Genomic DNA, 25,280 nt, shown 5'->3' on the forward strand with positions numbered 1-25,280 from the left:
AATCTCGTGTCGTTTCACAAGTGTGACATCTTCTATGGAACGGATGGCGTAGTAAAAATAATTAAATGTGATATTTTTTTAGCAAGTTACTCGAACCCAGCCTGAAACTATCAGGTTCATTACGGGTCAACCCGATAAGGATATAAACCTAATAAGGTTCGACACAAATCCATTAATTTCGAGCATGTTGGTTTCGCGTGTTTTATTGTGATAAAATGTAACTTTATCTGCCAATAAGGTCTCTCGACATTAATTAAGTTACACTCTCTCCGTTCACTATTAACTGAATCCTTTTGACTTGGCACGAGTTTTAAGAAATATAGTGCAAAGTGAGTTGAAAAGTTTAGTGGAATGTGTGTCCTACTTTTATATATTAGTATCATTTTTATAATAAAATGTGAGTGAGGAGTTAATGAAATGTGAGATTGTGATCGGCAGAGGCAGAGGCGGCAGCGGCACGTATATGTTGGGCACACCGCACACTCATCATCGGAAGTCAAGAATTGGTCCTCATCGCAGAAATGATATCTTGATCAATATCGCCCAAATTAAACAGATCATATTGTTTACCCTAATTGCGCTCTTGAAAATATGTGTTTAATTTGATAAGGCCATACTGCAATCAACCTGTTAATTTAATTTAAATTATGAAGGACCAGTTTTTACTACTCGTTGTTGCTCTTTAATATCCATTTGATTTTCGATTATGCTGGAGCCTGGACGTATACAGATTAATGAGATGTATAAGTGCAATCGGTTGCTATATGTTACTACTATAAATGCAAGAAATATATTCTTATGTGCAATCTTAGTAGTGCTTAGTGTCAATTTATGCTTTGACTAAGTTTTTTCGGTCTCAACTTGAACACTAGGCCTCCGAGTTCAATTGCCTTCAATCAATTTCCTCTCAATTAGAGAAATACTGAAAAATATGTTACTCCCTCCGTCCCGGATAATTCGTCTCACTTTGACCGGGCACAAGTTTTAATAAATGTAATGAAAAGTGAGTTGAAAAAGTTAGTGGAATGTGAGTCCTGCTTTTATATATTAGTTTTATAATAAAATGTGAGTAAGAATGAGTTAGTGGAATATGTGGTCCACTACCAAAAATGGTAAAAAGTGATATGTGATAGATTACGTGGGACGGACTGAAATAGAAAAATGGGGCAAATTATCCGGGACGGAGGGAGTAACATTTTAAAATGTAAATCCAAAGCAATTCTACACTAATAATAACCACACAAATTTTTGGGACCGTTCAAGTATGATGCTGCAACCAGGTTTTCTGCCCAAGTCACTGAATCACCAGAAAATCAGTCTGGTTCCTCTCTTTGCTCATCAAGTCGCTTGTGTACGTGGATAAAAGCCGGCATTGCTGTTGCAGCAAAAATGGCTAAAAAGAATCATTGAGAGATCATATGAGTAGTCAAAATGATTCACTTCAGAGAAACTAGCATGACCGTGAAACCAAAGTTCGACTGCAAAGAAATGGACAAATTGTGTGCCTCACGAACTGTGCAGAAAAGTTCAAAGCCATTCTTCAATCCAACCCCAAAATATAATGATTCAATATGCAACTCAGACACACCATTCGTGTGGAATAATAGTATGTACACGTGCCTAACTCAAAGTAGAAACTCATGCTTCAAGATGGCCCATCAACCCTTTTTAAGTACCAAGTTGTATAAAGTAAGAAATGACTTCAAATTCCGGCGTATCATATGATTCCTAGCACAATGCTCGGAGTGGTGATTGTGGCACATGGACAAACCATCAAAAGATCCAGCAAGACAACAATATGAACACCAAACACAACCAAAGATTGAAATGAAACAGCTATCTTGAATTTTGGAAGACAAAGGAAATTCAATCATATATCAAGGTCTCAGCCATGTATTACTTGAGTATTTCTACAGAACCTTCACTAAAAAGAGTTCAGAAACAGATATAACGACACACCCAAAACAGAATCTCATTTGAGAAGCTAATTATGAAGCTTAAACTACAACAGATGCTATCCTTTTTGTGAATAAGGTGAATTTCATCACCAACATCAACCACTAACACAAAAACTCTACGAAGCACTTCAAGAAAAATTCCTCAAAGCTCTTAAGACATACAAGATCAACTAAGAGATAAACCAGCATCGAAATAGTGGATTGCAATATTAAGCTATGAGCAATCATAGATAACTCATCATAGTATGGACACATTAATATCTCGAAATTGCACAAGGACTTAAAACCTCCACTCCTCATAATACCCAGAACCTGCATTACCTGGGTTAACACAATTGCACTATGGTGTCCTTATTAACACTTCAGTGCACCAGACAATGCCACTTTTCCAACTAGTTTCCACCAATATTTTTGTAACTATACATGAACTAGTTTATAATTGCATAAACTAAACAAATGTCAAACAAAAATTAGCAAAATATCCAAAATGGCAGTGAAAATACTGCAAATTTGTGTTTACCCTTAAACTTTTACCTATCTATTTCAAGTTCAATACATGGATTTTCCCATAAAAATCCATCCTTGCTTCAGTAGCAATTTCGATTGGATCCATCACATAGTGAAATCCATCAAATCCAAACCAAAAATAAAAATTCAGCTACAAATTTTAAGTAGAACATCAGGAATCAATGACTATGATCAACAGCTTTACCTCACTCCATGGTCACTTTAGCCCCAATCTCCTTCATCTTCCCGATAATCTTCTCCGCCTCATCCTTCGTCACGCCTTTCTTCAGCAACGTAGGCGCTTTCTCCACCAAATCCTTGGCCTCCTTCAACCCCAGATCCGTACACGCCCTAACTTCCTTAATAATCTTAATCTTCGAACCCGCATCGAAACCACCCTCTAGCTTCAAATCAAACGACGTCTTCTCCTTCTTCTCCTCCTCCTTGGCCGCGCCTCCACCGCCTTTCCCCTTGCCCCCCGCCATTCCCGGTCCGAATCCCATCCCGGGCATCATAACCGCCATTATCGGCATTTCCTCAATCCCCAATTTCTGCCTCAGAACCTCGGCAAGGTCAGCTATCTCGAGCAGTGTGAGACCAGAAAGCTCGTCAACGATTTCATCTACTGGTTGTGATGGGGCAGGCTTCGACTCCTGAGCTGTGTCCGAGAATCGTCGAATCAGATTAGGGCTTTTCAGCGGGGTTGCAATTCGGGGACTGGGTGTGATGGATTTGGGGCGGCGGGTGAGGGATTGGGAAAGGAAGCGGGTGAAATAGTGTCTCATTGCCGAAGAAATCCTAGATTTTATCGGAAAAAAGCAGTAATTTGCAGCGGTAGAGATGGATTTGAAGAATCGGAAATTAGGGGTTTGGCTGAGGAAATGCGGAATCGAAGTGATGAACAAACAGGGTTTAAGGATACGGGTGGGTTATCTTGAATCTGGATCCTAATTTCAACCCGGATGGATTCAAAGGCCAAATATAGAACTAAAAGCATCTCCAGTGGGCGGATGTCCCACTCGGACATCCACTAGGACATCCCGAAAACACCTCCCGCCACGTCACTAGGACTTCCCATCCCACTGCCACGTCACTAGGACATCCCCTTCACAATCCGCCCTTCCCATCGCCCTTCCCACTAGGACTTCCATCAATAAAAAAATCACAAATTCACAAATAAAACAATTTACGTATACGGAAATAAAATTTCAACACGAATACGAACGGGAAAAATTAACAACTTCATTTAAAAAAACATACATGATTTGAAAAAAAAATTACATAGTAAGAGCATCCACAGTGGTTATAGCCCAGCAATAGCCCAGCCATAGCCTAGCAACAAACTTCTCCTGCCACATCATCAATACTAAAAATCCTTCTACCATATCAGAAATAGCTCAGCCATAGCCTAGCCATATCATAAATAGCCCAGCCACATCAATAGCCACATCACTAATAACACAATATACGGAATTTAATTTACGAGACATATACGGGAAACATTAATAATACTATTTTAATTTTTAAAAAAAGTACAATAAATTAAAAAAAGTACAAAAATTTTTAAAAAGTACATTAATAAAAAAATGACATTCAAAATCGCAAAAAGTACATTACTTAATATGTTTTGGAAAAATATGTTTTGTCCAAATTAATAATTTAATAATGAATCTAATTAACCAGATTGATGTAATTATTTAAATGTTAAGATTTATAAGATATTTTTTACCTTTAATAAAATTTAATTAAATTAAAATTTATAAAATATTTTATAAAAATTAATTAAAATTAAAATTAATAAAAAAATTTACCTATAATAAAAATTAAATTTGTGAATACTTTAAAAATTTTAATTTCAATATAACTTTTATTATAGTAGATAAAAGAATAAATATAAGTTTAATATTTTTTATTATATGTATTATAGTTAAAAATATTTTACAAATTTTAAAATAAAAATAAAAAATAAAAAATCCGCTGGGCTATGCGCTGGGCGATCCGGGCGCTGCAATGGAGCCGAGCGGATGGCCCAGCGCATAGCCCAGTGGATTTTGACAGCCTAGCGCTAGGCGAAATTGATTTCCGGAAAACCGCTCGACGGTTTTCGGCTCCTCTAATGGTTCTCCTAGCGCAGGCTCTCGGCTAGGCCGTGTGCTAGGCGCCATTGTGGATGCACTAATAAAATTCAACGAGCCGTATATATAGAGTTTAAAAAAATTAAAAAAAATTAAAATCGGATGTCCGACCCGGACGTCCGACCCACGCCACAATGGCGGACGTCCGCCCGCCCGTCGCGCCGACGTCCGAGGACACCCGACGTCCTCACGGGACGTCCGTATCCGACCTCCCCTGCCATAATGGCGGACGTCCCGGTCGCCCGTCGCGCACATTCGACCGGACGTCCGCCATTGGAGATGCTCTAATGAAAATCAAAACAATAATGTAGAGTACTTCCCTCCTTGAAAAAGATATTGACAAACATATAAACGATACATATTTTAAAGCTCAATAGATAAAGTAAGAAAGAGACGAAGAAAGATAAGGAGAGAAAAAAGGACAGTGGAATGAGTATTAGAGCATCCACAACCGTGCTCTTGCCAGCGGTACGGTTGTGGGCTCGACCCCACTTTTTCTGTCTGCTCTCTGGCAAGAGCACAACACCCACAGCTGTGCTCTTCCGCAAGGACGAGCACAATTAATTTAAAATTCAATTAAACAAAAACATTTCCATAATACTAAAATTCATTAAAAAACCACAATAAATATTACAAATTACAAATAAAATAAAAAAGACATAATTAAAATCCTAAAAATTAAAAATTACATAATTAAAATACTAAAAATTAAAAATTACATAATTAAACTCCTAAAAATTAAAAATTACATGATTATTGGCTAATATTACCCGAGGAAGACTACGCATCCGGCGGCACCAACCCCAATTGTTTTTTGAGATCCGGTAATAAACGGTTATATTTTTTTTGGGAAGTGAATTTTTTTTTATTTTCTATCGGTTTTTTTAATTAAAAACCGATTTTAAATTAAAAAACATTTAAAGGCAACGGCTATGCCGTTGCCCAATCGCCGCGCGACACGTCAGCTGCTCGCTGGCACGAGCGCAGCGGCGGCGAGACACATCCGTTCCAGCGGCGCGGACGGCGGTGGCGACGGCTGCCACCGTTGCGGATGGCATTAGTGAATTGAAAGATCATGTGTATGATTATAATTTGTTGAAAAACTTTTCATATTTAGACTTTATCTAATTATAGGAGACTATAAAAAATGGTAAAACTAGTCTATTTTTATGGATAAATGGAGTATATACAATGTTGAGTTAATTATACTCCCTTGGCCCTTGAAAAGTAGTATGAACATTTGGTTTGAACGGATTTTAATGCATAATTGATAAAATAAGAGAGATAAAAAGAAAAAAAGTTTTTAAAGTATTATTAGTGGAAAATAAATTCCAGCTCATTAGAGAGAGAAAGAAATTTCTAAAATTAGAAAATTTAAAACTTTTCAGGGACGGACTAAAAAGGTTGGAGTTCAGTACTTTTTAGGAACAAGGTAAATACACACAACATAGTATTCCCATTAATAATTGTAGAACAACAACAATAAGATTTCACATAATCAAAGCAAAGAAATACTACACATCTCGAAGAATAAATTATGGAGTAGTAATAAAAAGACAAGATGATGCATGTTGATTCAAGAAGAAATCATCCTGCAGTTGGTCCTGATCTCTCCTCTGCGGCCCGTCAATGGCGAAATGTTCCCCATTTTCACCATCGACTTAACAAACTGGTCGAAGAACACCTCCTTGCTCTCCGCGTATCTCTTCACCAGCTCCAGTGTTTCCTCATTCTTCGTCACCAGCACTTGGTCCGAGCTCAACAGCCCCCTGAACCTCAGCAGATTCTTGAAGTAGCTGTTGTCGAAGCTCGTGGGAGAGACGAAGTCCAGGGGGAAGAGGTTCTGGTCGCCCCCGGACTGCGGGCACCTCGTCCGAAGCTGGGCCGCGTACGACTGCTCCAAGCTCATATCCGCCTTCCCGTTTCCAGTCTGATTGTACAGCCTTTGTCTGAAGCTTGTGCATCTTGCCTTTCCTATGGTGTGGCTTCCTGCAATAAAAAATAATGTTCAAATAGCTAGCAACTTTGTAAATGTTGAGATTCAAACCATCCCGCATCAGAGAATTAGAAAATGTGCAAACAATATATAAGTGCAATGCCTGATAATATCGTACTAATGTGGAGTTCTGATGTGGATTGTTGAACCCTCACAAAGGAAAAAGTGAGAATTGATGGAGTTTAGTACACTAAACTAGGGAAAAATACCGAAATACCGCACTGGTACGGTAACAATATTAATTTTCCTATATTGTGGTATACCAAAAATTTGATATTTTGTCATATTGTAGTTTTCGGTATGGTATGCGGTATACCAAAAATTTGATATTTTGTCATATTGCAGTTTTCGGTACGGTATGCGGTATGACGCTTTCCTATACTGTGGTTTACCAAAAATTAACCATACCGATTTTTTAGTATAGGTATGATATTTTTGTCATATTGCAGTTTTCAGTGTTGTATGACGTTCTCAGTAATGGTATACCGTACCGACTCACCCCTAGTGACTAAACATATAAATTAATTTACCGGATAATGCTACAAGATCAACAATGTTCAATCCTTGTAGCTTGAATTTGGTGAGGATTGTTTGGAAGGTGTTGTTTGGAGCAGGGATGTTGTGGTTTGACCCACTCAAGCTTGCGCCTCTCGAGTCCCTTCGCCCCAATGGGACCACCCAGCTTGGTCCACCGGCCTGAAATTGTATTACATTTAAATGTTATATCTCATATTTTGTTATTACCTAAGTTTATCAAACTTGTCTTGATACATATGTTGGCCGGGCTAGGTCACTTATTATGCACGAAAAGTGACTCGGCCCGGCAAATTCAACAAATGAATTAGTCCAAGATGACGAACTCACGAGCACGGTGGAATCTCTAGCAGCAATGGCCAGGATATCTGCACAAGAAACAGTTCGAGGGCAGGCTTTCTCGAGTGCAGATTTGATCTCATCAATCACATCAAATCCACGAACCGATTTTCTGTTTGGAACTGAGTTTTTCTCACTGGTTATGCCTCCACCATTGTCCAAAAGAAGTGATGCATCACATCCCTTCAAAAACAAACAACCAAGATTACTTCATTGTGAAAAAAACTGATTTTATGTGTTTGTGCATATTTCTACAGTGATACCTTAACAAAGCAGTCGTGGAAATGGAGCCTGAGAAGTGAGGCAGCCATACGAGGCTCTTTAGCGACGGCTTTGGCGACGATGGACTCGACGATTTGGAGAGCTTGTGGGCATGATCTATCGTAGAATTGTGGGTAGAGATAGCCTCCATTGGTGCTGTGGCAGAAGCAGAGAGGGGCAAGTGATACGAGACTAGTTATGATGAAGAACAAGTTGAGTATGATGAACTTAGCCATTTTTGTATTGCCTGTTGCACAATTGCTATTGAAGAAGGAAAAGCTTGTTTGATGATATGAGATATGGAATGTCAGTAGTATTTATAGAGGTACATTACACACACACACAGAGTAATAATTGGAGTTGGTAGGATTTTTAGTTGGATTGGTTACTACTGTCTCCAAGATAGAGATTAGCATTTTTGTATGGTCTGAGTTTTCATTCTTCTCAAGTCTTTTTTGATTTGAGCTATTAGAAATGAGTCGCACACCCCCTTAAAAGATTTTATGAAGGGGAGAGTTCTCCACACTTATACAAATAAGATAAGATTATTATCAAGTCGATATAAGATAAGATTTTAAATGATTTTTAACACGCCCCTGCACGTATGAACTAGAATATCATACTTCCGCACGTGAGGTAGGCAAGACATGAGATAAAGAGATCCATTGTCAATGTGGGCCGGAATGAATCAACATCGGACTTCTACACGTGAGATAGATAAGACAAGAGACAAGAGACAAGAGACAAGAGATAAAAAGATCCATCATCGATGTGGACTAGGCAAAAGAGATAAGAGAGAAAGATACATTTCATCTACTTGGACTTGCTTTGATACCATATTAGAAATGAACCACTCACTCCATTAAAAGACATTACGAAAAGTGGAGTTATCCACACTTATTTACTAGATGAGATAGAATCATTATCAAGGCCACGTGTAACAAGATTTTAAGAGTTTTTTCGCATGAAAAAAATATAAACTTGAAATACAATATTTGATTAGAGGAGAAGTACATCCATCACCTACTCTGTTGACAAAAGGTGCTTAACTCAAAATAATTAATATTGACTAATTTGGTAGCTGCATGTGACTTAAAAAATCAATTGACTGGTTTGTAAAGGGCATATGCAGACATAATAGTAGGGCAACTGCTCCTCTGATTTTGTCAAAAGATATACTACTATATAATTTACTTCTTACTTTATAAGATTCTATTATTATACCATAACATGACACATCCATTTTGACTACTTCCTAATCCTCCATGCTAACATGACCTGTTCAGAAAAATTTATGTACAAATTATACAAATATATGCTCCAAATTGAAACCTTTCTGTCGAAATTATATAATGCTTCAAGGTAGTTTTTTGGTTAGGTAAAGGTTAATGCAATTGAATCAAATTTAATGCTACTATATTCCATTGATTGAAGCTAGTGATTGTGTTATCGAGGCATGTATGCTTTTTCTAATTCAGAAATTGACCAAACATTGGCAATGATCTTGGAGTAAGACAAATATTTACAAGGATTAAAGACCAGAGCAACGCAATCAAATCTTGAAGTGAACGCCATCACAACTATCTCTGCTTGCGTAATTTGCGTAAATATATAGTTTACGTGAACAAAATGTACACACGAAACAGAACAATTCTACCTTCGCTATTCTCTTTTCAACTAGATTAGTTCCTTTTGACATTACTTGAAATAACAACCTCATACTAACAAAATGGGGTGTTGTTGAAATAATAATTACTAGTACTTGAAAAGAAAGCAATATTAAGCTGGAGCGGGAATCATGGTAGAAAAATCTTGATGCGTAATCAGATCGACCCGTAAGTTTTCTCACTTGTTGATGTAGTTCGACGAGTCGAAGCTGCCTGCTCCTCCCGTGCAGCTTGGTTTACGAAAGGATCATTTGCCTCGTCTGGGCGCGTATACCTAGGTCCTCCCAAGCCTCCGCTTGCCTGTGTATTTTACATCAAATCACGGAGCCATATAAGCATATTATGAACTACTATAAGATTACTGGCTATTTGTAGTCACTGCTCGTAGAAGCACATTAAATAGCTCGACTTAAAAGACAGTGGCAGCTTAAGATACATCAAACTTAAAAGGAGTATACTTACAGTTTCCAAACATGCAGATAATATCGCCATTCCGGGGACAGCATCGAGCCCACGCTGCAAATGAAGGTTAAAACTTGAAATATGCAGAATGATGGGTGTCAGACTAACTTAATCAACAATTCAAACAACGAGTCATGTAATGATTAGAGGGACACGGGAAAGGCTGGATTCAATTATCTTGAGCTCTGAAGGAACTATATTCACCAACAATATGAAACAAGCATAATCAAATGTCAGATAACGTACCAGGTTCTGCACTCGCATCTTATAGATGAAACCTCCAACGCATGAGAGTGTTAAACCAACAATTAATCTGTTTGCAAAAAGCAACATTGTGCAGTTAAAAGTTCCACTATCGGTAAGAGTTTTAATGCAGAATTCAAGAAGTATATTGACATACATGCATGAAATTATTCCAAATATACCCCATCCTCTCAGAGATTCGCCACGTTCATTCTGAATGTGATCTATACAGTTTTAGAAAGGAGCCATTGACGGAGAAAGAGAGTGGAAAGAGATTAGCAAATGCTGAAAACAAGCTCAAAAACATATTTTTGGTTAGCAACCAAGTGTGAGCATATGTAAAATGATGCCAGTGCTATGGCACACACTAGTGAGTAGTTGAATATTGACATTTCCATGCTCACCGCATAACTTTGCAAAAGTAAACTGAACTGGAGCATAATTCAATACTGGAATTGTGATATTAACTTCATAAGGTTTGTCTCGGGCTATTTCACCTAAATAGAAGTAGCGAAAAAATATCAGTAGGAGCAACACAAAACTGATCCCAATTTATCATATGATTCATGAAGATATTTACATCTCCAATCCACAGCTATCATTGTGGGAGACAAGGTTGTTGGTGGGTTGCCATTTGCTCCTGAACCAGACAACTTAACCACTAATCCTTCCTGTGGAGAAACCTGGAGAAAGATAGCATCCGATAAAGAACAAGAAGAGGAGGAGAAAAAAAGGCAGAGGAAAGAAAAGAACAAAAAGCTAGGTAGACTGATGCAAATACACAAATGATGAACCTTGATTGTGGGTTTCTGCACCAAACTCGATAAGGAAGCAACTGCTGTTAGGTATAGGGTTACATCTCTTTGCTCAGTGCTGAAGCTGTAGCAGTAATTCACAAACGATTGGTCATATCAAAAAATTATACTACTAAAAAATTAGTAGAAAATAGAGAGCATTGAATCTTGATACTTACCAAAAAAAGAAAGAAATACAAAAGCGAAGAAATGACTAAAAGTAGTACCTAAATTCATCATAAGCCTTTTCATAGCCCACTTGTGTCATGCCATTATAGACCTACAATCAGTGATTTATGTAGTTAGTAAATTGGTCTACCCCAAAATTGGTTTTCAAGGCAAAGTTCACAGAATTATAGAGATCCTTACTACTTCCCATGACCGTGGATGAAAACCAACTGTGAAGCCTTCAAACACTCGTAAGCCTGGCTTCACACAAGGTAGGGCGAGATCAATGAGTACTCTGCCCAAACCAGCCACATGATCAGAGAAATTGGAAACACAAGAACATACTGTCGAAGTAACAGGGATAAATAAGGAAGAATTTCTCAACAAGACTATGCACCTATAACCATTTGAATGCTAGCTAATGTTTCTATTCCAATTTATCTAGTTTCTCTTCACAAAATTGACCACCCATGTGCCAATTTTGCAAGTTCATCTTCAGATTTTAGCTCATATATTCACTTGAGGAGTCTAGAATTTTACCTGCAAGTAGATTCATATGTCACACTGCAAATGCATCCAATTCCAGCTACATCATAAATGCAAAGCCTATCACATACTTTTTCATAAAAGTATTGTCTTGAAAGAAGAATTTCAAATCAGGATACCCATTCTATGTGCAAGATACTAAAAACAGCATCTACAATGGAGATGGTAGCCATTGGCATGAACAAAAAAGCTTTTGCATAAAGAATTACAGAGATCTTCCTGTGATTTCAGTTCTAAATGTAGATGACAGTGAAGTTTCACATACCTACACACCGTCCATTAGGACAACTTCCACATATTATATTTACCTAAAAGTTGAGGAAAAAGTAATTTTCGTCAAATATAATATGGTTAGCTACAAGCAGAACCGAAAAGATAGCTCCATGACCCCACTTTTCAGTAATATTACTAACAAAAAGAAAAGAATGAACCAACATGAAACATGCAAAATTTTGTGAAGCAGTGATCTCTACCTGAGCCGTGCGTCCCAGTTTATCATAAGTTGTCTCACAGTTCTTTATGTCACCATTAAAGTATTCCTGGAAATGTACAACGACAAGACTTTTGAAGTGTTCAAAAGTGATTTTGTTATCATGCAATTGCAGGAGATTTCTGTTGAGCTCAATATTTTCTGGGAGGGAGTTCATTTTGAAATTTAAAACAAATGACTTTCAAAAAGATAAATATAGCATATTATTTTGTAAATTACAGCATCTCAATCATTGCACCATTCAACTAATCGTAGCTATTAAGACAATTAGAAGATCACCATTTGATAACTCCTGCAGTTACAATAAGTACAAGGCTATGCACATATAGAACTGATTATGAAGTAAGTAAAACTAACCTCCATAAGTACCTCAAATATAACTCCTGTGACTTGAGTAAACAAACAGAAACTCATGATAAGCAGTCAAACTAACCTGAAGAAAGTTACCAGTGCCAGCACTGGCAATGAAATAATTGAGACTGTCATATCTTCCATAATCTACATATCCCTATTAATTCACAACACATATAAACCAAATAAGAATCATAGCTCAAGGCCATCACACTCAATATAGAAAATACAACACTCTACTCCCAAACACACACACACACACACACACAAAACTGTGAAAATGGACAATTGGACATGCCTCAAGCTATTAATTTTTGCAACAGAAAGTATAGCATAAATCAAACATATATGTACATTCATGATTCATTTAATTTTTTTTCAGCTCCAAGATATGACACTTCAAGTGTTTTATTATACTTTTTCTTCATGTTCTTCATATTGTTTCACATTTTGGTGTGGTCAAACAAGTAACTTTATGTAAAAATGTTACTGCCCAACTTTTAATGGAATTTGAAAAGAATGAGAAGGCTATGTAGTATATGTGTACTACCGTTCGGGCTCTAGTCTCGACATCTTTACAAAATCGTACTACCAAATCAGGATCCTGCATGAATATAATGATATCAGAAGCACAGTCATTCACTAGTCCAACTGCAGCTGAAAAACACATTGTGAGACAGACTTAAGTTCAATATTTTACGATCTCCTAATCCCTAAATGGCATTACCTTCTCATCATCATACTCGAAAAGTTGTCCAAACAAACTGCTCTAAACAAAGATTTAAGGTAAAACAATTTGAAATTAGATAAACAGGTCGTTTCCATTAAACAGCAAGGCCTCCCTTGATTGAAAGAGCCCCTTCAAGATCGCAAGCAAAAGATCACTTTCACATAGACGACATTGTTTTTAGCTACATACATATCTCACATATCTCATCCTTCATTACAAATTTACAACACACAGTTTGCAAGATTAAGCTTTATGCCTTCATCAGAATCAACTAAAGCTACATGCACAACCAAATAACTTTGTCCCAAGAAGCGAAAACATTACATTTTGTTTGTATTCAGCTACCGAAACATGTACAGCAAATTAAAGGATACAAAATCATAGATATGGCTGGTATTATCGAAGACGTAGCAATTAGTGCTTGGTACAACCACACAACCGGCTCCAATTGCGCCAAAAATGGCAGCTGAAAAATATGCACCAAATCAAATGTACAGGTATCGATAAAACAGAAAACAAAATGCTTCAAATTTTGATTTCAAAGCAGCAGTACATCGCTTACCAGTAAGTACCGCAGCCAATAATCCATGCATCGCATCCACAGAAAAATCTATCCTATCCGAAATCAACATGAGATGAAATACACAGCCAAAAACACTACAGATAACCAATTTTCCAGCTCAGAAATTCATAACAGGTTCAACTAGAGCCATAAATGATCCTCCACCCCCAATTTCGCCGGAATAAAATCGCAGCTTGGTGTAATTTTGAGCTTCAGATTTGTTACAAATTGTAATTCATTCAAAATGATTAAATTTATTGTTCAGGTATGGGCACTCGTAAAAGGTCGAGAAATTCGATCGATCAATCGAGAGAGAGCAGAGATACGAATGAAGATCACCTGAATATCTTAGGCGAGTAACGACATCGGAATCTGATCGGCGATATATTTTAGGCTACTAGTGGAAACTACTTAATGGGCTTTCAACAATTTATATTACCCACTTAATGGGCTTTCAACAACAACCACAACCACAACATGTCTAGCCAAGGCATTCTCAGTCAACATTGTTAATTACAATATTCATATAAAATATTTCATCATTTTTTTTATATTAGTATAAAAAATTTGAATAATCTAAAAAATTTCATTCATGTTTAATTTTAACACATTCAGTCTATTGTATGTAGATAATGTCAACTTTTTTTTGCCTATATGAAGTACAAAATATGTGAACATTGTTTCACACTAATACAACAATTTCATTACTAATATATGTTGGCACAAAAAATTTCATCATTATTTTAGGTTTTATATACCACATAACTAAAAATCAAAGGTGTTTAGATATATATATGACAAAATGTATTAAATCGAAACGTAAATGAAATTTTTGGTACTCCATTATTTATGCAAACTTTAAACCCTTTTATATCAATATAAAACAATGATGAAACATTTTGTATGAATAGTATAATTATCCCATATTCAACATTACTAAGGGTTCGCAGCCTCTCCTATTTTTTGCCCCACCCGACAATTTAAGAGTTCATGACAAGTAGGCGAACGATCGTGATTCAAGAAAATGATCGATGGAAGTTATTGTCTGACGTTTTCCTATATGAAAATCAGTCATAAAAACATGAGCTACTCCACAAAAACGAGATTGCAGATAATGTAAGATGCTCATGGCTTGGGTCTTGAAGAGTCGTTGGTTCCCGGCCTCGTGCTAGGGCGTGTTGGGCTGACATCAGGTTTTGTGAACCATGTAGTGTATAAAAATTGCTTGTGAGGGCCAACATGGTTGCATATCAACCTCAGCTTCTGCCGCTCTCTCATCCATCTCATCACTATTTTCATGTGCCTTTTGCTTGAGAGTCCTCTCAACCCAACACCCTAATCAGGTTACAAAACCATCATCAACCACTCTTTCACACAGATATGATCATGAGAAATAGGTATATTTATGTTATGAACATAAACAAAATCAAACCAAATCCAGACACTTAAGAGTTTCAATTCGACCATCAATGTTGCGTACTAATCTCTCAGTCGGCAACAGAACATGATTGCTCAGATAATGTTATGTTAAAGAAGGTTATATTGTTAGATAATTGAATAGCTATGAGTATAAATACTAAATCCCATGTACTCAATATGGAGGTGAGGAATCTGCATAGATATGAGCAGATATCCAACAAGAGATAATGAACTTCTTCACCACAGCAGGAAGCATAATTATAATGAATTTCTTTTACAAGAATCACTTTGATCTTCTCACTGTGCACATTGGTACATGATCACGAGCGACATTTCATTACTATGAATCAAGAATGTGATAAAGATAAAATCTTACATGACCTAATATTGACAAAGAGGATAATTTTTCGTGTATATCTTTCAATGGCAGAAGCAGGCATTAAATCAACATAAAATTCTAATTAGCTCAGATACAAGTACCTTAACATGCTCCCATGTGTCTGCAATGGTTAGAGGGCCGTGTTCCTTCAAGACGTCGAATATAACCCTTGTGATTGTCTGCGTTTGCTCCGGAGGAGTCTTGAGTTCTATTGGCTTCATTTTAGGCTTTGGTTTCTTAGCAATAAACCTGACTGCAGTTGCAAACATGATGAACCTTTTCCACAGCCAATTTCTTACTCAATCTGTGGAGGGAAACACTCAGATCAGCTACACGAATACACACATTAACACAATTATCGCAAAGAAATTAGTACTGAAACCCACCCAAGTTTGAAATTAAACATTTGTGGAAAATTTCACCAAGGTGATAGTTTTGGATTACGATATCAATTCAAAATTCCACAGTTTCAAGTTTAGGAATGATAGAAGCATTTCATCGAACACATTGCATACACAGAAAACCACAGATGACCTGAGGCGGATGCCGCTCGGAACTGATCTGCGCGCAACGCTTGTTTATTCAGGATTGAGAAATTTGAGGAAGATGGTGAGGTTTGGAAAGGAGGGAGACGAGCCGGAGCCGGTGCCGGTGCCGGCAGCGAATTGCGCGGCAATTTCTTTTTTGGGCGACTTTTTTTAGTTGTTGTTTCTTTCTTTTCTTTTTTTTCTATTTTAGCATTTTACGATATTCACTACCTCTACTGTGTTGTTTACTCTTCTTTTTTGTCTTTTCCCTGTGCAATTGGTATTCTTGTAATTAGGGGCATCCAAAAATGGGGCGCTCTAAGGGGTGCCCTATGCACCGCCACGTCAGCATTTTATTCCTCTGTCCTTTCACCTGTAGTGAAGCGCCCTAAGGGGCCCTATAGGTTTTATTGTTAATTAATTTAAATGTTTTCAAATATATAAATGCAAACTAATTAAAAAACACAACGATTAAATAGAAACAGTAAATAATACATTGATTAAAAAAAGATACAATGGTTATAAATAAAAAAATTGACTATTCTACAAAAGCCCCAACGTTCGGCGCAACTCATCGATCAACCCATCGAGGTATTCGTCTATGGTCGGATTCGTACGCTTCATAAGGGCGTTGTGCATATCCAAGAACGTCCGCGCCATCGAGACCGTTGGCAAATCCGAGTAGGCAATTGTCATCGGGGGCGAGGTAGGGGTCGGGATCGGCGATGGGGGGCGGCAGCCGAGGAGGATGTCGCCTTCGCCTTCCCCTTGTTCTTCGCAGCCTTGACGCCTATGAGACGCCGCCGGGAGGACATCGATGTGCCGGAATTCTCTTCCTCCGTTCACGTCCGGTTGAGGTCCACCGGACAAGTTCCGCTTTCGCTAGTCGTGTAACCACCAGTGTCGGTGGTCTTCGTCCTCTTTGTCGCACCGGTGTGTAGAATCCCGCCTTAGAACTTCTGTTTGTCCCTCAAGAGCGCCCAGATGCTGAAATGCTTGAAGTCGCCGTACATGGACTGGTACGACAACAGCGCTCTATCGCGCACGTCACTCAAGCTCTCGCCGCTTCCCTGATCCCTCGAGCACTTCTCGTACTCCGCTGCGAATAGGTTGACTTGCTTCTTCACCTGATCCCAGTGCTTGCGGAGCTGCTCCCTTTGGCACTTGTACGCGCTCGGCGGCTTCGTCTCATTGTAGCGCTCGGCGATGCGCTCCCAGTACGCGAGCTGCTTTTGGTTGTTCGCGAATATTGGGTACTCCGATATATCCACCCAACACCTTGCCAAGACGAGGGTTTCATCCGGCTGGTAGTTCGTACGGCCGGGGGCGTACTCTTCATTCGTTGCCGGAGGTGGCAACTTGTATGCGCAGTGCTTGGTCCGCTTCTTTCTAGCGAGGCGGCGGAGGGGGTGGCGGCGGCGCGACGGGAAAGGGCGGCAGGGCGAGTTGGAGACGGTTCCATGTCAGAGAGACCTACGAATCCGTACTGAAGTCGGGGTCGTACTGCATGTTGTCGTCGAACGACCGATATTCGCCAGGTTGTGTACTCGGCCACTGTGCGCCATCTCCAAATATCGGGCTACCAGGACTTGAATATCCACCGGAATCCATTGTATAGCGTAATTTGAGAGTTGAAAAGTGAATCGAAAAGTTACAAATGAAATATGAAGATGGGGTATTTATATAAACAAAATTTTCAAATTAAAAAAAAACGCGTTGCATCGTCCGCGCTTCGTCCGCGGACTAAGTTTAGGGCACGGACGGCCATCGTCCGTCGTCCGCGGACTAAGTTTAGGGCACGGACGGCCATCGTCCGTCGTCCGCCCCATTGTGGATGCTCTTATGGAGTATAAAATTTTGTGTGTTCTCTAGTTTAAGCTTTCTCCACTTTTCTAACTAAATACTAGGAGTACTATTTTCATAAATTTTGAGTTCGAAAAGAAATGCACACTTATCAAACAACAAAATGAGTATTTATTTTAGATAAGGAGTACTTTTATTATATTGAAATTTATTAATCATACATGTATAATAATAATAAAATTATAGAGCAAAAACTAATAAAAACTTTGATATTTAATACTCATTATTGTCTTAAATATCTGAAAAGATACTTTTTTTCAAACAATGATTGGTTATGACAATAAAATTAGAACATTTATATAATAATATTTTTTAATTGTCATATTGAATTTTAGAATAATTATTATTGTTCACAAAATCAGTAAATTTAAATTATGATTGTGTATATGCCAATTAGCTAGATATACCTTGATATAACAGTTTATTAGAAATAAGATACTTGATAATTTAATTTTGTTTAAGTAGTATAAAAAAAATTGTTATTGATAATATATCATCATGGAGTACTTATTCCGGTGAGGTAAACAGTTGATCTAATACTGATTCGTTGTCTAAACATTGTATATAATTCATTGATTCGTTGTCTTATTAAAATTTCATATGTGTGCTACAAAATAAGATTATGTTGTTTTACTATAAGACATTTTAAAATAGCTAAAAAAACTACAAAACTTGGTCAAATTATGGCCTATCTACTACCTTTAAAAAATGGTCGATTAAATCATAACTTTGACGATTTCTGAATCGTCCAATGGATTTGAATTTGGGGACAATTGAGCGTGATGTGGACGCCGGGAACAATGATGTGGAATAAATTATTAAATAACGTCGTTCAACTCCAGATTTACGTCTTTTACAAAAACATAAACAAAAGATATGCAAAGAAATTGTTGAGAATAATTCATATGAAGACGTAAATCTGGAATGGAACGGTGTCGTTTAATAATTTATTCAACGTCATATGTTCTTGATGTTCACGTCACTTTCAATTTTTTCCAAATTCAAATTCAAGATACAATTCAGAAAATCGTTAAAATTATGATTTAATCGGACATTTTTTTGTATGTTTTGGGATAGACCGGAATTTAATTAAACTTTATGGTCTTTTTAATTAATTGCACTTTTAAAAATATTGATATGACATCGCACGGGTGTAAAACTATTCAGTATAATTATAGTAACTCTTAAAATGTTACACCTATATGAGACACATGCAAAATATAAACTAATTCAGTTGTCCAACTTGCAAATCAGAGAAAATTGGATTGCGCCTAAAAGAAAGGTGTGATATTTACTGTATTTTTTATTATAAATTTTTTTAATCATAAATTTTTTTATCTGTGAAAAAAGGGGAAAACTAATTTTAATTATAAAAGTTGTTACCTTTCAAAATAACTCGTTTGTGCTTTCATTAATAATTTGTTTAATCCGAAGCCTTTGATCTCATTTAGTTTCATTATCTGTTGATTATTACCACTGTTACTGTGAAACAGAGGGTAGTATCTAAGGTTGGCTTGTGGTTCCACCACATTGTGCGGGATTATAAGTCAATGTATTAATCATTGTAATTAATTCGTAACCGATACATATTAATTCCTTGAATTTGAATGTGACATGTTTTTGACATGATAATCAACATGAGAAAATTTACCTATTTTGAATTAAAAAAATAAATGGATGGCCACTTCCTAATTCCCAACAAAACGAATAAATTTCAACTTAGATGTTGAGCGGATAATTTTTGACACAACATGAACACTACGTAAAATTAATAAGTATTGGGTTAAGCTTCATTACGTCTATGTCTTTATTAGATCGACATAACAAGTTCCAGTAATTCGGGTTGAGTTCTAGTTGGATTAGATTGAGTTCAGGCAAGTGATAACGCACAAAAAATTAAAATTTATTTTTATTAATGTTAATTCTTTAAAAAATATATACATTAGTTTTATTATTAAGGTTCAATAATTTTTAATATGTAAATCATGTTTAAAATTAATATTTTAATTGTGTAAATCAAATTTGTGTCATATCATATCAATCAAAATAAATTATGTTGTGTCAATAATAGATCATGTGTGGTAAGTGAATCATGCTCGATTTTTAAGATAGGAGTAGAAAGTTTTGTTCAGTGTTTGGATTGAGAATTTTGTTCATAGATTATATTCAGATTGGATGCTTTATTAAATTTAGTGATTACTACTAATAAATTGACCATATAACGACCACAACCATTCATCTTTTAGTAAGGCTATATATTCATCATTAACACTAGATTATAAGTATATGAAATGAAGGTAAAAAATGGAATTGGATGGATATAAACAGCAAGAAAAGTGAGGAGTAGTATTTATGTTGACTTAAAACACTATTAGAAAATTGGCTTGTAATGACACTTAAAATTGTCACTAGAAAATTACTTTGCTGACACTTCATCTATAATGGCACTTGATGCAAGTGCAGCAGTGGGTAGCTGTAGTAAGAGGTTAGGAGTAAGAATAGATTGTGTATTACTGCACTCGAAGAGTGCCATGAAACATGGCGTGTAATGTCATTTGAAAATGCCTCAATATATATTCTTAAACTACACTAACTTCTGAACGAAAATTTACAAAATACCCCAATAAATATTTATTATTACAATTTCACCCTAATTGTATTGTATTTACTTTTTTCTCATCAAAATCTCTATAATTTATATTTTTATCCTTCAAATATTTATAAATTATGTTTCAATCATTCAAATACTAATTATTTACATTTTTTTTCAATCTACAAAATTTATCAAATTATTTTTTATTATTCAACAAAATTTAATAAACTAACTCATTCAAATGATATGGAAAATTGTAATAATATCAAAAGTATCAAATCATATTACACCAAATCTAATGTGTTTAAACACACAAACTAAGCATAAGTGTTGGTCATCTTTTACTTCTGTAAAAACAATACTGGTACTAAAAATGATAAGTCCTAATCACTGTGTTTCCTTCGTCAGTCTTCTCTTTTCCAGCTATACCATCCCTTGCAGCCTCATCACCGTGTTTCCTCCGTTGGTCTTCTCTTTTCCTGTTAGCACCTTTGCAAGAACATGCCCCATATAGCAATAGCAAAACAATTTAAATACAACACCAAGTAAATTATGCTAGCAGTAACAAACCTCTTCAACAATAGCAGTCGATTCAAACACAATACCAATCGATCTGATATTTGTTTCCTTTAGAGTGGCAACAGTTTCCTAGTAAGTACTCGTAGCAATTTGTAAATGTAATTGGGTATATGCGAATATAACTTTTAAATGCATACCTTTCATTACTCGGATTCTGCATGTTCTCCCAACATAGATCTTCACTTTCATATCTCACAAATAATATTGATCCCCAAAGAAAAGATTCTGCTAGTTCATCCAAAGATAGGCAAATTAAGAGAAAAGGAAACCACCAATAAACCTTCTATTATAAAGTAAAATTTGCTATTTGCTACAAAGTAAACAACAAGACTCTCTTCCATAGACAATATCATCTAAAATAACCACAATAGACTACTTGGTTCTCAAATTGAAGCATATAAAGAAAATTATTCATAAATGGAGTCACAAAAGATACAAAATTTCCCAAATCCACAATCATTCATAACAAGAATTACTCCAAATGCAAATAGAGTATGTTTATCATTCATTTTTTTTCTCAAACTACAATCCGAAGGCACTATTAGAAACCTCTCAAATGTAGCTCTCAAATCCGTATATTTTTTGAGCAAGAGCTCTTGAATTACTAGATCAGGCCACATAGTCAGCCTAAGTCTGATCATCCTCAAAAACCCTATCTTAAATTCAAATTCTTCATGTCAAGAGTACACAAAACTACATTCACAAATAATTAAAAGTAAAAAATGCTAATCCCACCAAACATTAAACAATTGATACCAGATGAAGAGGAAACACTTACAGCAAATGGATTCTGATCGTATCGACCTGCCATCTCCTTATCGACTAATCCTTCAACTAAATCTGCTCACGAACACTATTTTGCGAATTTTGTAGATGTAAATAGTGTCTATACAACAATTCCAAAATTTAAACAGTATCAAACAAAACATAAATTTTATTATCACGAGCAAGATGGTAAATATGAAGGAAACCACCGTCAATTGATAGGTAGTTGTGAAGGCGTTGATTCTTTTTAATCTCATACAGGATTCATGACTGTGGCAGATTGTCACTCGACAAAGTTGAGAATATGTGACCATTTTAGCACTAAGTTAAAACAAGAATAATGCAATAGTACTACCTCAAATTTTCATGACATTGCCCACAACTTTGCAGATATGCTCCATTATTTCATCTAGGAACTCCTGTATATTTTGAATTAAAAATAAATGGATGGCCACGTCATAATTCCCAAAAAACGAATAAATTTCAACTTAGATGCTGAGCGGATAATTTTTGACACAACATGAACACTACATAAAATTAATAAGTATTGGGTTAAGCTTCATTACGTCTATGTCTTTATTAGATCGACATAACAAGTTCCAGTAATTCGGGTTGAGTTCTAGTTGGATTAGATTGAGTTCAGGCAAGTGATAACGCACAAAAAATTAAAATTTATTTTTATTAATGTTAATTCTTTAAAAAATATATACATTAGTTTTATTATTAAGGTTCAATAATTTTTAATATGTAAATCACGTTTAAAATTAATATTTAATTGTGTAAATCAAATTTGTGTCGTATCATATCAATCAAAATAAATTATGTTGTGTCAATAATAGATCATGTGTGGTAAGTGAATCATGCTCGAGTTTTAAGATAGGAGTAGAAAGTTTTGTTCAGTGTTTGGATTGAGAATTTTGTTCATAGATTAGATTCAGATTGGATGATTTATTAAATTTAGTGATTACTACTAATAAATTGACCATATAACGACCACAACCATTCATCTTTTAGTAAGGCTATATATTCATCATTAACACTAGATTATAAGTATATGAAATGAAGGTAAAAAATGGAATTGGATGGATATAAACAGCAAGAAAAGTGAGGAGTAGTATTTATGTTGACTTAAAAGAAGACATGTCCAAATACAAATACAAATACAAATACAGGTACAGACAGAGAGACACAACACATGGCCAAGCCAGCTCCCTCAAACATGAAGATGAAGAGCAGGCGGCTTATTGTCATTATTATTATACTACAACTGAAGTGAAGCTGTAGGTGTATGTAGTATATATGTTCAATTGTGGTCAGGCAGCTTTTCCTTCATCTTATCCATCATTCCTTACTCTTCATTATAGCTCTGCTGCTCCTCCTCCTTCTTGCCCCCGAAAAGCTTCTCCTTCAGCCCCTTCTTCCTCCTACCTCCTTCCCCATCCTCCTCCTGCAGTTTATGTAAATGTTATAAAACCACAATCACAATTGAACAAATTCACCGTTGCCAATTGAAACTATATATATAAATATAATTATTCCACACAGAACTGAAATCACTATATAAAGTCTTATGAGTCTCTCCTCCTATCACTAATTGGATTTAAGATGGAACCATGGATTTCTATCATTAAAAGATTCATACCGAGCTTCCGGAGCGCCGGTGCTGCCCACCGCCCGTCCCCATTCCAGTATCATACTCTCCTGCGCCGCCCTGAGTACCATACTCTCCTCCGCCAGTGCCGGTGCCGATGCCGATGCCGATTCCTCCACCCTCAGTACCATACTCTCCTCCAGTGCCAGTGCCGGTGCCGATCCCTCCACCCTGAGTCCCATGATTCATGCCGCCGGTAGATCCGTAGGAGTCAGTTCCTCCGCCAGGGCGTTGGACATGGTTTCCATACTCCTCGGTCTGGCGGGTCGGGTTGCCATACTCGTCGTCAGTCTGGCGGGTCGGGTTGCCATACTCATCGTTCTTGCGGGTGCCATACTGGTCGTCGGTCTCGTCGTTCTTGCGGGTCGGGTTGCCATACTCGTCGTCAGTCTGGCGGGTCGGGTTGCCATACTCGTTGTCGGTCTGTCGGGTCGTGTTGTCATACTCGTCGTTCTTGCGGGTGCCATATTCGTTGTCGGTCTGTCGGGTCGGGTTGTCATACTCGTCGTTCTTGCGGGTGCCATACTCGTTGTCAGCCTGGCGGGTCGGGTTGTCATACTCATCGTTCTTGCGGGTGCCATACTGGTCGTCGGTCTCGTCGTTCTTGCGGGTCGGGTTGCCATACTCGTCGTCGGTCTGGCGGGTCGGGTTTCCGTACTCGTCGGTCTGCCTGCCGTATTCCGCCATTTATATTCAAATTAACTTTATTGGTATTGTATTGTAGTATGTGTCAAGTGTGAGGCGATGATAAAATGAGGTTTCTACTCGCTATATATAGAGGATGTTGGAGCTCCAACAAGCCCAAGAGAGTGATGTGTTGCATGTCACAGAGAGACACGTGTACGTAGCTAATTAAAGTTGGATACACCTCTTAGGCCATCCACGCTGTCTCTATACCGTCTCTTAACTACTATTTGACTACTATTTAAGGGCCATACTGTAATTTATTCCTCTATCCCTTAACTAAGGGACGGAACCTGCAACGCTCCGTCCCTTATTCCGTCCCTTAAATTACTATTCATTCAATTTCATTTTTTATTTTTTTTCCAACCCAATTCAATTAAAACAAACACACTTTATTAAAAAACACACTTTATTAAAAAAACACAACATAAAAAAAACACACAACATAATTTAAAATACAAATTTAAAGAAAATTAAAAAAACTACTCCGCCGGCTAATCATCCTCCGGAGGCGGTCGAGGTTGAGGGGGAGTCGGAAGGCCAAGTTGTGCTGCTATATGCACAATTCCGTTCCACCAGGCCGCGAATTGGGCGTGCGAGAAGCGGGAAGTGTCCGCCATTGTGGCGGTCATGTACGCCACCATAAGTGTGTCCGAGCCCCCCCGCGAGCCCGATCCCGAGGCCGCCTGGCTTGATTCGCCTCGGCCCTTCCTCGCTCTAGCCGCTTTCGCCCCCTTCGTCCCTTGCGGTCGACGGCGCTCACGGCTGGATCCTCCAGCATCGCCGACCGTATCCGCAAACTCCTGCGATTCAGCCTCATGTGGGCTGATGCCCTCAGCGGTGTCACCACCAGACGAGTATTGACCACTCGACGTATGCTTCGTGCGCTTTGAGTTTGAGCCCGAGCTGGAGCGAAACCTCCGGCCCACCGTTCCTTGTCCTTCACGGCCTGCCAAACATCAACATATCTAAATTGTTGACGGGTGTCCTGGTAGTAGGCGCGCAAAGCAGACGTTAAAATGTCGGTTGCAGTGGCGCCGCTTTGGTAGCGCGCCGCTTCGGCCGAGTAGAGGCCGC

The 25,280-nt window shown here is 37.5% G+C and overlaps 4 protein-coding genes and 2 long non-coding RNA genes across 7 annotated transcripts; all 6 read right to left on the bottom strand.

Moving 5' to 3' along the window:
* Positions 1-1,183: 1,183 nt before the first annotated feature.
* On the bottom strand, positions 1,184-3,403 carry LOC121769538 (50S ribosomal protein L7/L12-like). 2 transcript variants are annotated; one of them, XM_042166377.1, is made up of 2 exons: positions 2,671-3,403; positions 1,184-1,375 (listed from the first exon to the last, which is right to left on the bottom strand). In XM_042166377.1, the coding sequence occupies exon 1, from the start codon at positions 3,248-3,250 to the stop codon at positions 2,672-2,674; it is 579 nt and encodes a 192-aa protein (XP_042022311.1). In that variant the 5' UTR covers positions 3,251-3,403; the 3' UTR covers positions 1,184-1,375; position 2,671. The 2 variants fall into 2 exon arrangements, with proteins under 2 accessions (XP_042022311.1, XP_042022312.1); XM_042166378.1 differs by having other exon boundaries at positions 1,184-1,393.
* A 2,650-nt stretch (positions 3,404-6,053) lies between these two features.
* Positions 6,054-8,013, bottom strand: LOC121767204 (peroxidase 72-like). Its single transcript, XM_042163420.1, has 4 exons — positions 7,733-8,013; positions 7,461-7,652; positions 7,127-7,292; positions 6,054-6,589 (listed from the first exon to the last, which is right to left on the bottom strand). The coding sequence occupies exons 1-4, from the start codon at positions 7,964-7,966 to the stop codon at positions 6,177-6,179; spliced, it is 1,005 nt and encodes a 334-aa protein (XP_042019354.1). The 5' UTR covers positions 7,967-8,013; the 3' UTR covers positions 6,054-6,176.
* A 1,276-nt stretch (positions 8,014-9,289) lies between these two features.
* Positions 9,290-14,132, bottom strand: LOC121769061. Its single transcript, XM_042165729.1, has 18 exons — positions 14,083-14,132; positions 13,744-13,796; positions 13,556-13,647; positions 13,179-13,220; positions 13,002-13,055; positions 12,534-12,608; positions 12,084-12,149; positions 11,876-11,918; positions 11,605-11,650; positions 11,266-11,359; positions 11,124-11,176; positions 10,897-10,981; positions 10,683-10,785; positions 10,507-10,599; positions 10,260-10,326; positions 10,106-10,172; positions 9,860-9,913; positions 9,290-9,697 (listed from the first exon to the last, which is right to left on the bottom strand). The coding sequence occupies exons 2-18, from the start codon at positions 13,772-13,774 to the stop codon at positions 9,554-9,556; spliced, it is 1,209 nt and encodes a 402-aa protein (XP_042021663.1). The 5' UTR covers positions 13,775-13,796; positions 14,083-14,132; the 3' UTR covers positions 9,290-9,553.
* A 457-nt stretch (positions 14,133-14,589) lies between these two features.
* Positions 14,590-16,306, bottom strand: LOC121767550. Its single transcript, XR_006043133.1, has 3 exons — positions 16,076-16,306; positions 15,643-15,845; positions 14,590-15,078 (listed from the first exon to the last, which is right to left on the bottom strand). It is a non-coding gene; the product is annotated as an uncharacterized LOC121767550 (long non-coding RNA).
* A 4,638-nt stretch (positions 16,307-20,944) lies between these two features.
* Positions 20,945-21,312, bottom strand: LOC121768014. The gene is made up of 2 exons (XR_006043263.1): positions 21,241-21,312; positions 20,945-21,151 (listed from the first exon to the last, which is right to left on the bottom strand). It is a non-coding gene; the product is annotated as an uncharacterized LOC121768014 (long non-coding RNA).
* A 1,645-nt stretch (positions 21,313-22,957) lies between these two features.
* LOC121769292 (stress protein DDR48-like) lies at positions 22,958-24,261 on the bottom strand. Its single transcript, XM_042166048.1, has 2 exons — positions 23,511-24,261; positions 22,958-23,315 (listed from the first exon to the last, which is right to left on the bottom strand). The coding sequence occupies exons 1-2, from the start codon at positions 24,204-24,206 to the stop codon at positions 23,217-23,219; spliced, it is 795 nt and encodes a 264-aa protein (XP_042021982.1). The 5' UTR covers positions 24,207-24,261; the 3' UTR covers positions 22,958-23,216.
* Between the last annotated feature and the right edge of the window lie 1,019 nt (positions 24,262-25,280).

This window comes from Salvia splendens, chromosome 15 (genome assembly GCF_004379255.2).
Source record: "Salvia splendens isolate huo1 chromosome 15, SspV2, whole genome shotgun sequence".
Taxonomy (NCBI): Eukaryota; Viridiplantae; Streptophyta; class Magnoliopsida; order Lamiales; family Lamiaceae; genus Salvia; species Salvia splendens.

What these genes read in the sequence shown, in the direction of transcription:
- LOC121769538 (XM_042166377.1), bottom strand. Translation starts at nt 3,250, where the DNA reads ATGAGACACTATTTCACCCGCTTCCTTTCCCAATCCCTCACCCGCCGC.
- LOC121767204 (XM_042163420.1), bottom strand. Translation starts at nt 7,966, where the DNA reads ATGGCTAAGTTCATCATACTCAACTTGTTCTTCATCATAACTAGTCTC. An exon ending in TCCACGACTGCTTTGTTAAG is followed by an intron (nt 7,653 to 7,732) that starts GTATCACTGTAG and finishes TTGTTTTTGAAG; the next exon opens with GGATGTGATGCATCACTTCT. An exon ending in CTAGAGATTCCACCGTGCTC is followed by an intron (nt 7,293 to 7,460) that starts GTGAGTTCGTCA and finishes ATACAATTTCAG; the next exon opens with GCCGGTGGACCAAGCTGGGT.
- LOC121769061 (XM_042165729.1), bottom strand. Translation starts at nt 13,774, where the DNA reads ATGCATGGATTATTGGCTGCGGTACTTACTG. An exon ending in ATCCACGGTCATGGGAAGTA is followed by an intron (nt 11,177 to 11,265) that starts GTAAGGATCTCT and finishes CACTGATTGTAG; the next exon opens with GTCTATAATGGCATGACACA. An exon ending in AGATGCGAGTGCAGAACCTG is followed by an intron (nt 9,914 to 10,105) that starts GTACGTTATCTG and finishes CTTCATTTGCAG; the next exon opens with CGTGGGCTCGATGCTGTCCC.
- LOC121769292 (XM_042166048.1), bottom strand. Translation starts at nt 24,206, where the DNA reads ATGGCGGAATACGGCAGGCAGACCGACGAGTACGGAAACCCGACCCGC. An exon ending in ACCGGCGCTCCGGAAGCTCG is followed by an intron (nt 23,316 to 23,510) that starts GTATGAATCTTT and finishes CATAAACTGCAG; the next exon opens with GAGGAGGATGGGGAAGGAGG.